This window comes from Melospiza melodia, chromosome 2 (assembly GCF_035770615.1).
Source record: "Melospiza melodia melodia isolate bMelMel2 chromosome 2, bMelMel2.pri, whole genome shotgun sequence".
In the NCBI taxonomy this organism is placed as follows: domain Eukaryota; kingdom Metazoa; phylum Chordata; class Aves; order Passeriformes; family Passerellidae; genus Melospiza; species Melospiza melodia.
Genome location: NC_086195.1, coordinates 61,477,924 through 61,490,928, shown reverse-complemented (window position 1 = coordinate 61,490,928; position 13,005 = coordinate 61,477,924). Strand labels below are relative to the sequence as shown.

The following is a 13,005-nucleotide window of genomic DNA, read 5'->3' as shown; positions in this document are numbered from 1 at the left end:
CTGAGGGTGGCAGATGAAAGAATGGGTCACAGCTTTGTTCTGCCACAACATGCCTGGAAGCATTGAGAGACACACTTCCCTCACAGGGAAATTTCCACTGTCTCCTTGAATTTGCAAGTTTGCAACCTACCTGTGGAGTATAAAGGAAATGCTGGGCTGACCAAAACAGATGTAAGAAATCGATTTGCTCATGCCATTCAAGCAGCAAGAGCTGTTCTGCTGATGTCTTTGTCTGCGGGAAAGTGCACAATGACTTCCACTTTTGACATAAATCTTGTGGCTATTTTTTTTTTCAACAACTTAGCAAGCAAATGCCCAAGACCAGGATAAGAGAAATACCTTTAATAAACCTGAATATCATCTTTGTTAAAAAACCTGATCAGTGTAAGGGAAGTTCATGACACTGTGCTGAAAAGGATATTGCTCAGACTAATTCAGCTGCTCAAGCAGATTGTTCCTTTAACACTGCCTATGACTTAAGCCCTCAGTATAATACCACTATTTTTATGACTCAGCAGTCACCAAGTGAATACATTAATTCAGGGGATGTTCCAGCTAATGAGGAGTTTGTCCTGCAGCAAAAAGGCCTCCAATGAAGAATAAAATATTAGAGGCCCACAGTATGCAGCAATTAGCAGATTTTGATAATTGGTGAGAATGGAAATGAAAAAAACACAGGTGAAAAAAGGTGAAATACTTTATGATTGCATTATCTAACAATTAACATTCCTTTGCATAGGGGTGCATAATATCCCCTGCATATTAAGGCTGCACGGCATTTCCTGTAAAAATATCTTGGATTCACTCGCTTATAATTTTCAGAGTGATGAAAAGTTAAAATGAAAGTGATTCAGGACATTACCAAGAAGAATGCTAAAAAAAATGCATTGGTCCCATTTCAAGCATGTCTTAGTTTTTTGTCAGAGACACTTACACCATACAAACTGGAAATTTAGCTTTTATGGATCTTGACAAAAGCTATCCAAACTGGACCACACTTTACGACTTTGAAAAATCATAGACCACATAGGTCTGTGGAGGCTTATTAGCACTTATAGGGCAAAAAGTCATCCCTGGGAAGTCCTGGCTGAGGATATTCTGTGTCCTTGCAGCTGCTGGAGCACCTGGGCTGTGCACAGGTGGTGGCTGAGCCCACCCCACCTGCCTGGCACTGCAGTGGGAGGCTGCACTGAGCTGAGAGCAAAGTGGGGTTTATCTCATGAAGTGATGACCACCACCACACTGGCTGTGGAGCAGCATGGCAGGAGAAGTGGTTGTGATAGCCAGATATGGGAGGAGAGAGAGAAATCTGTTTGAAGTATCTGCTGTGACTGGGGCTGGAGTAGCTGGGGGAGGAGGTGGTGTAAGAGGGAAAGATGCTGTGACTGGGGCAGAGGCAGGAATGGGGGGAGGCTGATTTTCTGAATTAACAATGAACAGCAATGAGAACAGAGAGAAGGATTAAGCCACCAAGGATTCAGGGTTTGGGAGCAGCTGTTGGGCAAAAAAGAAGGTGAGGAAGTAAGGGAAATAGCACAAGTCAAAAAAAAAGTATGATGACAGGACAAGCCAGGGGACTGGGAGGGAGACAGAGTTAGGGTGTGGGCATGATTTGAGGTGGGATTTAATTAGTGGAGGCAAGGGTGGGAAGAGAAAAGACCATAACTTGACAGTGGTGGGAGAGGGAGCAGAAGAGGTAGCAAAGGAGCTGTTTGCTTTCAAGGGTCTGAAAAAGAATAGGATGGGAGAGAACATGGATGGCAAGAAGCAAAAAGCTCCTGGCACATATAGTTCTCCAGAGTTTGGGATGGAACCAAAGCAACCTTAGATTTTCATCTTATCTGCTCCCATCATGTGGATCTGAAAGGCAAGTTTCTGGTGCTTCCCCTCCCACTGCCACCCTAACCTTTGTTAGCTGGAGAGGTCACAGTCACCTTTGTTTTCTCTGCCAGTCCCTGCAAGAGGTCTTTGTCAGGAGGCTCTTTCAAGGGCTGAATGTGCATATCATGGCATCCTTGCTAAGCTGGGTTGGCTTTAAAACAAACTGACCAGGATCCTAAAAAGCAGGACACTGTAGTCTGTGCCAAAGTGGCTCCAAAATCAAGCATTCAGAAGTTACAGAAAACTAGAATTAAAACAATGTGCACAAACCTAATTTGGCTTGATTTTGGCATATATGACTGTGGAAAAGAGGCCTGGAAGGGACCTCAAGGAGCCATCTGGGGACTACAGTCCATCTCTTTCTTCCAAGGCAGGAACAATTATTCCTAGATGATTCTTGACAAATGTTTCTCTAATCTTCTTTTGTGAGACAGACATTAATTACAGGGTCACATATTTTTTTCTTAATGGCATCCTGCCTTAGTGCATAAAATATACTGGGACCATGCTGTGAAGGAGACTGGGAACACAGCTGGAGAAAGGACAGGCTCATGGTTCAGCTTGTGGACTGCTGCCCTGGAGAAATGTCTGTGCTTCAGAGTTCCTGGGTGGTCGTGTAAATCTGACTTCTCCCAGGCAGTCATTAATTGTGTTTTCTCCATTTTCTGGGTGCATGGTTTGAAAACAGACTCTGATTTATTTGTCCATGCTTGGTGCCCTGTTTCCATACAGTCTTAGGGCTTTAATTTCACCACCACCACCCAGACTGCCCAGACCTTGAGGCATTGGTTCTCATAGACTGGGAAATAAAACCAAAGTTCTTGTGTGCCATACTCAGCGCTGACTGTCATATGTCACTCTTCTCCCACTTCTCACCTGACCCTGCCCTGTGCACTTTGTCAGCTTCCATCTCCCTGGACCTTCCTTACTCTGCTGAAATCTCACAGTCATGAAAGTGATTCCCAGATCCTCTATTTTATTTTTTTTTTTATGGACAATTCTTCTGAGTAGTTTTTAAGTTCAAGTTTCTCCACAACCACCTCATTCTCAGAGGTACATGCATTCAGGGCAATTAATTACACCAACAATTAATTACCTCATGGAAAAATCAGCAAAACACACAAGAACCAAGAGCATTCAGGACACCAGGAGCTACTGTAGTGGCTCACAGAAGCATCACAGGAATGTGGAGGATGGAAGTGACCTCTGGAGATCATCTGGTTCAACCCCCTCTTATGCAAGGTGGGTCAGCTACACCTGGTGATCCAGGACTGGGTCCAGTCAGGTTTTGTACATTTCCACAGATGGAATCATAGAATGGTTTGAATTGGAAGGAACCTTAAAGATCACCTCGTTCCAACCCCCTTGTTGTGGCAGGGACACCTTCCACTAGACCAACATGCTCAATGCCCCATCCAACCTGGCTTTGAACACTTCCTCCACAGCTTCTCTGGGCACCCTCTTTCAGTGCCTCAACACCCTCACAGTAAGGAATTGGATACATGGTAAAAATGAGACTCCGTGACCTCTCCGGATCTCTGATGACTGGCAGAGGAGGATGTTTTCTGGTGTTCCAGTGGAGTTTCATGTTTCAAATAATGCCTATTGCTTCTTGTCCTGTCAGCAGGCACCTATCTCCCTCTTCTTCATTCTCTCCCACTAGATATTTATACACATTGATGAGATTCCTGCTAAGCCTTTTGTTCTCTGGGATGAATAGGACGAACATTCCCAGCTCTCTGTCTTCCCTCACATGAGATGTGCTTCATTCCCTCAACCATCTTTGTGCCCTTTGCTGGAGTCATTGCAGCAATCCCTGTCTTGTACTGAGGAGGCCAGAACTGGGCTCCAGGTGAGGCTGACTAGATTCTCATTCCCCAGATGCTTCTTCTTGTCCTGTTGAAGGCAGGAGTGGCCTCTGGCTTTCTTCCAGGCCTCAGGAACCTCTCCTGATCAGTGTGATTAAGAGTGGCCTTTAAATTACATTATCCAGCTTCCTCAGCACTTTTAGGCCCCTTGCTCAGGGGCCTGGGATTGCTAAAGGACACTGTCACCAGTAAGGCTTCCTCCTGGGCTACCTACCCCTGCTTCCACCTTTTGTGCATTTCCTTTTTATGTCAGAGTTTAGGCATGACCTCTTTGCTCATCCACACATGCCTCCTGCCACCATTGCTTGATTTTCTTCTTGTCTGGATGAACCACTCTTGAGCTTTAAGGAGATGATTAAACAGCTCAATCCTTGGTTTCTAGTTCAAGGTCTTGATCCTTATTGTGGCCAGAGCAAGATGTTTCAGAGCATTTTATTTATGTTCCCACACATCCACACTTAGAGAGTGATTTGAACTCAGACAGCACGTTTCCAAACAGCACTCTTTACCAAAAAAAGGGATCAGTGTTATCCAGGTTCTTGCCCATCAGTGATACTGTGCATCACTGGCTTTCAGAGTCCAGGTAGAAATGTAACTGTCTTCCTGTCACCTCGTGGGAGGCTTCTTACTCCAGAGGCCACTCACCAGGCAGGTCTTTCTAGAGTCCTTCCATGGGTGTAGAGGAGAGACAGGCTCCTCTAGGGCAGTTTAAAAGCAGCCAAACTTGAGAATTAGAATAATCTCCTGGAGAAGTGTCTCACCTTCCAGTGACTAGCACAAACTTCTACTTTAAGTGCCTGAAATATACAATAATTGCTTAATTTAAAAATATTCCCTTCTACTGCTTTTGAAAGTGCCGCCTTTCCTGTTAATTGCATTGTGCCCTTGTTCCTCTGCTATGAGGCAAAGAGAATATCCTTTTGAACTCAGAATGGCATCATCAGCTTGATATGGCTTAAATCCAGTCCAATTAAAAATACAGAAATGTGGCACTTCCCTTAAGTCAGATGTCCTGAAATGACTCCTTTATAAAAAGGCGTTGTTAATTCTGCCAGGCCTTTTCTGCTTGCAGACTCTTTTCTTAGGGGTCATTTGCAGTGTCTCCTGCTCCAATCACGATAACCTGCTTTAAGCTCACCCATTTCCTTTCTGTGTCCTTACATGCCTGCTCATTGTTGCCTGTTGAGTTCAACCTTGCTCACGCTGCTGGCTTGCAGCCTCTGCAGGGTCTGAGAGGAGTGCTCATCCAAGTCTTGCAGAACAGCATGTGAGCAATAGCGCTGGGCTAGATCAGGAGATAAGCTTTGCTGACCATTAGCAAAACAATGGACTGTACGCTCAGTGCTGCTAAATACACAAAATAAACATGCAGAGGAAAAAAATAGGTTCCTCGTAACAATCACGGTCACAAAATGTTCAGGAGGAAAGGAGATTCTGGAAAAGATTGGTTGGGCTTATTTTTTTTAAGGAATGCAATTGTTTCCATTGATTTCTAGGGCTTTTTGGTGCTTTCATGCTACTGGTTTCTTGTTTCCAGCTGGTTAGATCTTGCTGCCTGATCCTGAATCCTGCCTTTTAAAAAGGCTTTTGAATTATGTCTATTAGGCTGAAGCAAAAGCAACATGGGTTGTTAGCCTGATCAAATTAGGTGTGCAGAGTGTAAAAGATTTTATGATGTCAAGCAGTCTACAGGGAAATAGGGGAAAGAGTCATGTTTTATGGGAAACACCCAGGACCTGTGTTTTAAAGACACAGCAGAGAGTGTTCTCTGTTCTGATTCCTGTGTCTACTTTTAAGTTTTGTGTTTGCAGACCCTCTGGCCTGTCCACATATTTGCTAACTTTTTATATTTGATAGCTCAGTTTCAGTGCCATCTTTTCCCAGATGTTTTAGAGATTTGAGAGAGAGCTTTCCATTTAAAAACAGCTGTCTCTCCATCTCAGGGCAGGGACAGCTGTCAACACCAGATGTACAATGCAAGATGCAGCAACAATTAGTAACCATTTGCCAGCCAAAGATGAAGGAAGTAGCGTGCGATGGTGATTAGTGAGCAGCCAGGGACAGGGATCATTAAATCAATTAGACTGCTTGGCAAAACCTCAATGAACTAAATGAAAATACTGTTACATTTTTGGCCACTTCATAATTAGCTGTGCATTTTCTCCCAGATTCTGAAGAGAATCACCACTTTTAATGCAAGACTGCAAACCAGAGACCCCAGTTCACAGGCGAGATGTACAACAGTACAAGGTCACTGCTGTAGCTGATGTATGAGCAAGGTTTGATGGCTCTATTCAACCATTTTGCTATGTGTTGTCTTCTGCAGAGCAATCATTTCTCTCTGCAAACATTCTATAGCACGGCTTGCCTTGCGGATATCAAGAATAGCTCTAACCCACCAAGCACTATTGTCCTCTTTCTCCCTCACAGAGCTGGCTGTCCTGGGGAGACCTGTACCCATGCAGTTATTCTCAGCCAGGGTAAAAACAGCTGCAACAGCAAGAGCTGGATGAGCATTTCACTGCAGTTAAGGATGGTAATTTTGTTCTGCAGAGAGTCCTTCCATCAAGGACGGCATCCCAGACAGGCTTCACCAGGCCTATTGCTGCTTTCTTTGCTTCTTTGGTGGTGCAAACACCTATTCTCAACAGCCTCTTCTCCTCTTGGCACCTTGCACTTGCATGTGCAATGCTTTCTTTCCAAAAACTATTTCAATAGGAACCAGCAAATCCTCTTCCTGTGTTTGTGAGAAGGCACAATAAACCTCATCACCCTGGTGCAACATCCCCCAGCTGTCTGAAGGAGGAAGTGGAGAAAAATCTCCTTTGTTGGCTGTTGTGCCTGGTTCCTGGTACAACTTCTAGGTCACTGTGATGACTTGGAAAGCCAGCCTGGCTCTTTTTCCCTGCTCATGCCTCTTCCATATGTCTACCAAGATCCAGCTAAAAGAGTAGTCTTAATCCTGGGGCTGTAGTTAGGGCTGTCTATCCCTCCAGGGTTTTCTCAAAAGAACTGAAGGCCTCAGGATCAGGCTGGCTTTAACTCTCTTTACTTAAAAAGTCTCCTCAACAGCCAGTTTGGAAGTTGATTGGGGAAGCAGGGAAATTGTGAGAATGGGATATTCACAGGGCCTTCCACCAAAACTGTAGTACAGAGAGAGCAAAGGGACATCAGTGTTGGGCTGCTTGACTGAATCTAATGTGAGTGAGATGATACACACAGGAGAGACCAACATTTTTTCTAGATTCGAACCCTTTCAGATTCCTGAGGAAATAGGCATAAATGATGCTTTCCAGAAAACAAGAATCTGGAAGACTTGTCAAAAGCTCATTAGACTGGTAGAGCTTCTCTGGCTCTGGACACTGTTGTTTTCCAGGGTTATCTATGAAAACAGCGTGGTCAGACAAATTCTGGGGCAAAGGCAACTGTCCAACTGAACAAGATGTTCTTCTGGCATGATGGGAAACCTGATGCCTTTGTCAAGAGCTAGTGGATAAAACCAACCTGAAACGTGTGCAGAACATCAGCAGGGAGAACTTAATTCCACAGAAGGATGCATTTGCCTGAGTCACTGACGTTTTCCACGTGTTGCAAGATTGCCATGAACCTGTATTTGATGTCCCTGCTCATTCACCTCCCCTACAAATTGGAATACAGAAGTTGTCTGTAGCTCCTGTTACACTGAACTGTTTGGATCATTTGGCTTTATTGGTTCTGGCAAAGTTACCTGGATCTTGCAAGGACTAGGAGCACCCACGCACATCCAGATCAGCACAACATCAGCTGTGCTCTGAAGCAACTGTTGGTGATGACATATTTTGTGACAGGAAGTGATTACAACATAGTGGGTTCTCAGGATTAAAAATTTGTGTCCTGCTCAGAAACATACATGCAACTGGTATGTTCTAAACATGGATTCCTTTGGGTTTTGTTCGGGGAGAAAAATCAAAACCACTTTTCAGGATTTATTGTTTAATCATTAACGCCTGGGCAATCGGTAAATTTGTTACTGTTACAATCGCTGATTTTCCACTGGAAAAAAAAAGCAAAGTTAAAGTTCAACCATAACTATTGAGTTTGCCCATGCCAATCAAACAAGAGACAAGCCATTATAATGTCTCACTAAATTGTTCTCTGGATAATTGCCTTGGCAATATCGAAAAGTTAGACACAAGACTGGTAGATCCATTACTATAATTTAGATTCTCTAGCATAGCAAGGCTCAAAACAGCCTTGAATCATTTCATCCTTATCAGACTAGCAAGAGGTAGGCCTGTCACCATGCCTTTGTGATGGAATGACCCAGCAAGAGCTGGTAAGCAAACAGAAAATCTTCCTGCTGATCACTTGAAAAGGAAGCAATGGAGAAAGAAAATAGCAGGAGTTCCTGTGCAGGAACCGTCTCCCAGTTCCTGTTGGAGCAGGCCTATTCAGTGTCTGATTAAATGATTGAAGTTTATGGCTGATATATGAAATGCAAACAAATGAAAACCCCTATAAAAGCAAACAAAACCCCTCCCCTACTCCTGTCCCGAGCTCCTTAGAGCTTTGTTCTGCCCAGAAGTTGTACCTATTTCCCAATTCACTGCCACCTTATGGCATTTCAGAGAGATAACACCTCAGTGATTTGTCTTGGACACCTCACGTATTCAGGCAACCTTCCTGGGCACTTGCACATCACAGAGACACAGCAGGTGTAAAACTGCCCCATGCAGCCAGACTTGGAACAATATTGATGCTCGGGTTGCTGGGTTACAATAGCTTGTGAAAACTCATCATTAAAACGTCAATTCTATTTATATTTGCAGATTCTAAAGGGAGGTCATTTCATCAGCCAAGGGGCCAAAAATAAATATGGACTTTGCAATGTTGTCAAAAGAGAATCTTTCAGTCTAAAAAAGCAACTAGTTCACTCATGACTCTCACAAATGGTTTTAATTGTCAGTCCATTTTTGAAATTGAGGATGAAAGCTTAATAGATGCCCTTATTGTGTGTTTAGGGTTTTTCTGAGAGTAGTCTTAGTTAAGGAAAGAATCTATGAACAGACTAACAGAAATCGGAGGTGCTTTCTGCTTTTTCATCCCCTCAAAGACATCATAATTTTACTTTAAAAGACGGTTGTGGTTTGCTGGTGGATGAGGAGATACTACAACTTGAATGGACAGGCTTTGGAGACTTGGTTGCTTAATTATGAAATGGAAATATGTGCAGGACTGCCAAATATGAAATACTGCAGCTGGGATTTTTGTAATATGCATTCCCCCTGTGGATGGGTAGGCTTGGTATTCAGAAAAGTGTCAATAGTAGGAACCAAGTTGTGGTTTTGATACAGATTACTTTGGTATTGAGGAGGAAACGGTGATTTTAGAGAAGGGCTATACCAGGTAAAGGAGAACAAGCACAAACTTATTTTCTTGAAGTAGCTTGTTCTCTGTAAGGAAATGAAGTTGATTTCCCATTTTTACTATCAAGTTGCAGACTCATTACCAAGCTTTAAGGGACATTTTTCAAATGGGCACCATCAGTATAAATTATGCATTGGTCTGATTTTTATTTACCACTATCATGAGTAACAGCAAATGCTGAAAAGCAAAGAGCTCACCCTCCCCCACCTGCTGTTTTTCAGACTGCCAACTTTTTCAAGAAACAAAGCTCGGCTGTCTCTCCTAAGTCAGTTCTCCTGTTTATGTAGTAATTTGAAAGAACTTTGTCAGAAAATAAGAAAATGTGATTTGTGTTAGCATTTTGATGCCCAAAGCCAGAAAAAATAATGACTGGAATGCCTGGTGGTACATTTCAGGTACAAGAGAGCTGGCCACAGCCTGGTGGCATATGTACTTTGTTGTTTTATGTAAGAATGTTCTTCAGAGAGTTAACCCAATCTGTAACCCTAATTTTTAACAACTGCTCTGCAAACAGTAGAGACAATGTCATTTTCACTGTTGGCAGCTCATTGAAGCTGTGTCTAAGTAACATTTGACACAGTGGTGCTTCAGAGGGGGTTGGAACAATGAGTAGGGTAGGGTGGCTTGGGGTGGCTGCAGTACCACTCCTGTGCTGTGACTTCAGTGTCTCTTAGCCCTGGCTAGGGCACAGCACTCTCACCTGTCAGGCTCCCAGCTGTACAGAGGTAGATCCTAAAGCATCAAACCTTAAACAGTCCCATGGCCTTTGCAGTAGGTAAAACCACTCATCGTTTATCAGGCAAGAAAAAAGGCTTCCAGCAAGTCAACCACCCCAGGGCGAGCAAAATGCTGAACAGGACCATTTTGAGAGACTGGGTTTGTTTCTGGCTCTGGAAAACACCTCTTGTAAAGGATAAATTTCAGTTGCCCTTGGCCAGGTCTTTGTTTGGTCACACAGCAGTGGTGTTCAGAACAGGGCTGCAAAAAAAGTAAACCTGGCAATATTTTGCTGCCTTAAAAGAAAACAGCAGTCTTAGTCTCTAACACTGGCAAAATATGTTCCTGCTAGTCCAAGTTATTTTGTTTGTGGTATAAACTATTCTGGCAGGAGCACTTCTTGTTTTTTTTAATGGCATAAGCAAGCGGTGCTCCATTTTTGCTGATGTCTGCCGAGTAATTTCACTGAGTTCACAGCAGGCAGCAGGGCTCCGGTGCTGCCTGTGCCAGAGCCGGGAGCTGCTGCCCCCAGGGATGCTCCAGAGCCCTGAAGAAGGACAAGTTCTTCCAGAGCAGTGCCTGAAACTCTGGCCAGGGCCAAGCTCAATCTATGGTGGCAGTGGGACCTAACGATGAGGGTGTTGAGTGCCTCAATACAAGCTGTGTTTCCTGTGAGGAAATTCTGCTGTTAACAGCTGAACCGGGAGGACTTTCTATGAGCCTTCATCTTCTTTCCCCTGCTTGGCCCACTTTGTGCAGAACGGGCTCCATGAAGCACATCCATGACTGTTCAACCCCCCGTCTCCTGCTGGGAAGCTGCAGAGGGACTCTTCACAAGAACTTGTTGTGACCGGGCAAAGGGAATGGCTTCAAACTGGAACAGGGTAGGGTTACATTAGATACTTGGAAGAAATTCTTCACATGAGACACTGGAACAGGCTACACGGAGGAGTTATGAATGGCCCATCCCTGGAAATGTTCAAGGCCAGGTTGGATAGGCTTGGAGCAACCTTAGTGGAAGGTGTCCCTGCCTGTGGCAGGGGGGTGGGAACTGAAAGGTCTTGAAAGAGCCGTTCCAACCCAAATCGTTCTGTGATCCTGTGGCAGCACTGCGCGCGTCAGCGCCGTTTCTTTCACGGCTCACTGAAGCAGACCCTCTGTGCCTGCCGGGTTTTGGGCACAAACCCCACACTTTCGGGTTTCCTCTCGCGCTGCCCCTTAACACGCTCCCGTCGGGACGGGCCGCGGGGGCGCGCCGGAGGGGCGGTGCCCCGCCGCACTGCGCATGCGCGCTGCCCTCCCCCGGCCCCCACAGAGGTGAGCGACCGTGCCCCGTCGGGAGCGGGCGCGCCCGTGGCCCCGCGCCTCGCGATTGGCTCCCTGCAGGCAGCCTCATCGCCGCCAGCCAATCGCAGCCCGCGGCCGCTCTCCGCCTCGGGCTGCGGCTTGAAGACGTCCCAGGGCTGGGTGACGGAGGCAGCGCGCCTCCTGATTGGCTCTCCCTCCTCGCCTCCACTCGGGTTGGCCCGGCGATGGCCGGAAGAGAGCCCTCCTTTCCATTGGCCGCCCGCCCGCGCTGCTAGGGCGGCGGCGGCGTGCTCCGATTGGGTCTCCGCTTTACTTCGGGGAGAATCGGTCGCGCCCGCGGTGCTTCCGTGATTGGTTCCGGCCAGTTACAGGCATTCTTGTAACAGCCTCAGGATTGGCCCCGAAAAGGCTCGGGCGTTTCCGTAAAGGCCTCGGGCCGGGGGCTCGCGGGCGCGCCGGGCTCTTCGGCCGGGTATTCACAGACGGCGCTTACGGCTGCTCCGCAGCGTGGGGCGGCGGCGGGCAGGGGCGGCTGCGCGGCTTTGGCGCACGCACAGAGCGCAGCGGCGGGAGCCCGGCACGCAGCGGAGGGAGCAGCGGGGACAAAGGGACTGATCGGCAGGAACAGGGAGGGGGGCCCGGCGGGAGACTTCAGCCGAGCGGACGAGTCCTATGTGCCTTGGGCGCCTGGGGAAGCAGCAGCAAAAGCGGCGACCGCCGCCAGCACTCTGAAGCCGGGCTGAGGAGGAGCAGGGAAACTGCCGCCGTCATGGCCCGTGCAGTCGCCGCCGGCCGCCGCCCGCAGTGCAGCTTGCCCTGCCTGAGCCGCCGCCAGCTGCCCGTGCGGGCGCAATGAGCGGCCGCACCGCCGGAGCCGCCGCCGCCTCAGCGCCGCACTGAGCAGCAGCGTCAGCGAGCAGCGAGGCCGCCCGGCCGCCTCACCCCCCTCCGCGCGCCGCGGATCCCGCCGCCACCACCGGATCCTATTGCGACTCGTTGCCGCATCGCCTCCGCTCGGCGGTGCCCTGAATCCCTCCGCCAGGGAAAAAAATAGTCCCGTTGCCTGCCGCCTCCCTCAGAGGCGAGGGGGAAGGAGAGGAACGGGGAGGGGGGAAGGAAGAGAAGAAAGAAAAAGAAGAAAAGGGAAAAAAAAGAGATAAAGCAAATAAAAGGAGAGAAACGCGGCGGCGGCGGGATCGGAGGAGCCGGGCCGCGAGCCTCCGCCCCATGTGACTGGCGCCCGGGGTGGGGGCAGCGAGGCCCAGCGAACCCCCCCCGCTCGGGAGCGGCGCCGGGGGGAGGCGGCTCTCGGACCCACCGGCGCGGCCGGGAAGGATGATCGTGTGAGGAGCGGGCGGCGTGAGGAGGAGCAGCAGGAAGCAGAAGAAGAAGCAGCCGCCGGGCGACAGAGACCGAGAGGGGAGGGGGCTTCCCCGGGGGGGGAAGGGGGGGTCCCGGCGTTTCATGTGGCGCGTCCCACCCGTCTCCTGCAGCTGAGCGAGCGAGGGAGCGGCAGGCGGGCCCGCCGGGGCGAGGCGGAGGGCGAAGGCAGGAAGACGAGAGAGGTGATCGCCGTTGGGGCAGAGCGGGAGAGAGACCATGTCCGGGCGGCCCAGGACCACCTCCTTCGCGGAGAGCTGCAAGCCGGTGCAGCAGCCCTCGGCCTTCGGCAGCATGAAAGTCAGCCGTGAGTATCCTGCTCCCCTCGGGTGGGGGGGTGAGGGCCGGGGAGGCTGCCCCCGCCCTTCGCCCGGGCGGGGAGCGGCGAAGGGAGCCTGGCCCCAGCCCCGGCCTCGGCAGCTCCTTTCTCTCCCCTTCCCCCCCC

At 48.4% G+C, this 13,005-nt stretch overlaps 1 protein-coding gene across 2 annotated transcripts in view; it reads left to right on the top strand.

The window, feature by feature from the left end:
* Nucleotides 1-12,666: 12,666 nt before the first annotated feature.
* Nucleotides 12,667-13,005, top strand: part of GSK3B (glycogen synthase kinase 3 beta) — a 148,733-nt gene continuing 148,394 nt past the window's right edge. The window contains exon 1 of one of the 2 annotated variants that reach the window (XM_063148393.1): nt 12,667-12,867. In XM_063148393.1, coding sequence (XP_063004463.1) covers nt 12,780-12,867 — 88 coding nt within the window. In that variant the 5' untranslated portion in view covers nt 12,667-12,779. The remainder of the gene's footprint in view (nt 12,868-13,005) is intronic. The other variant, XM_063148395.1, reaches the window with a different exon arrangement.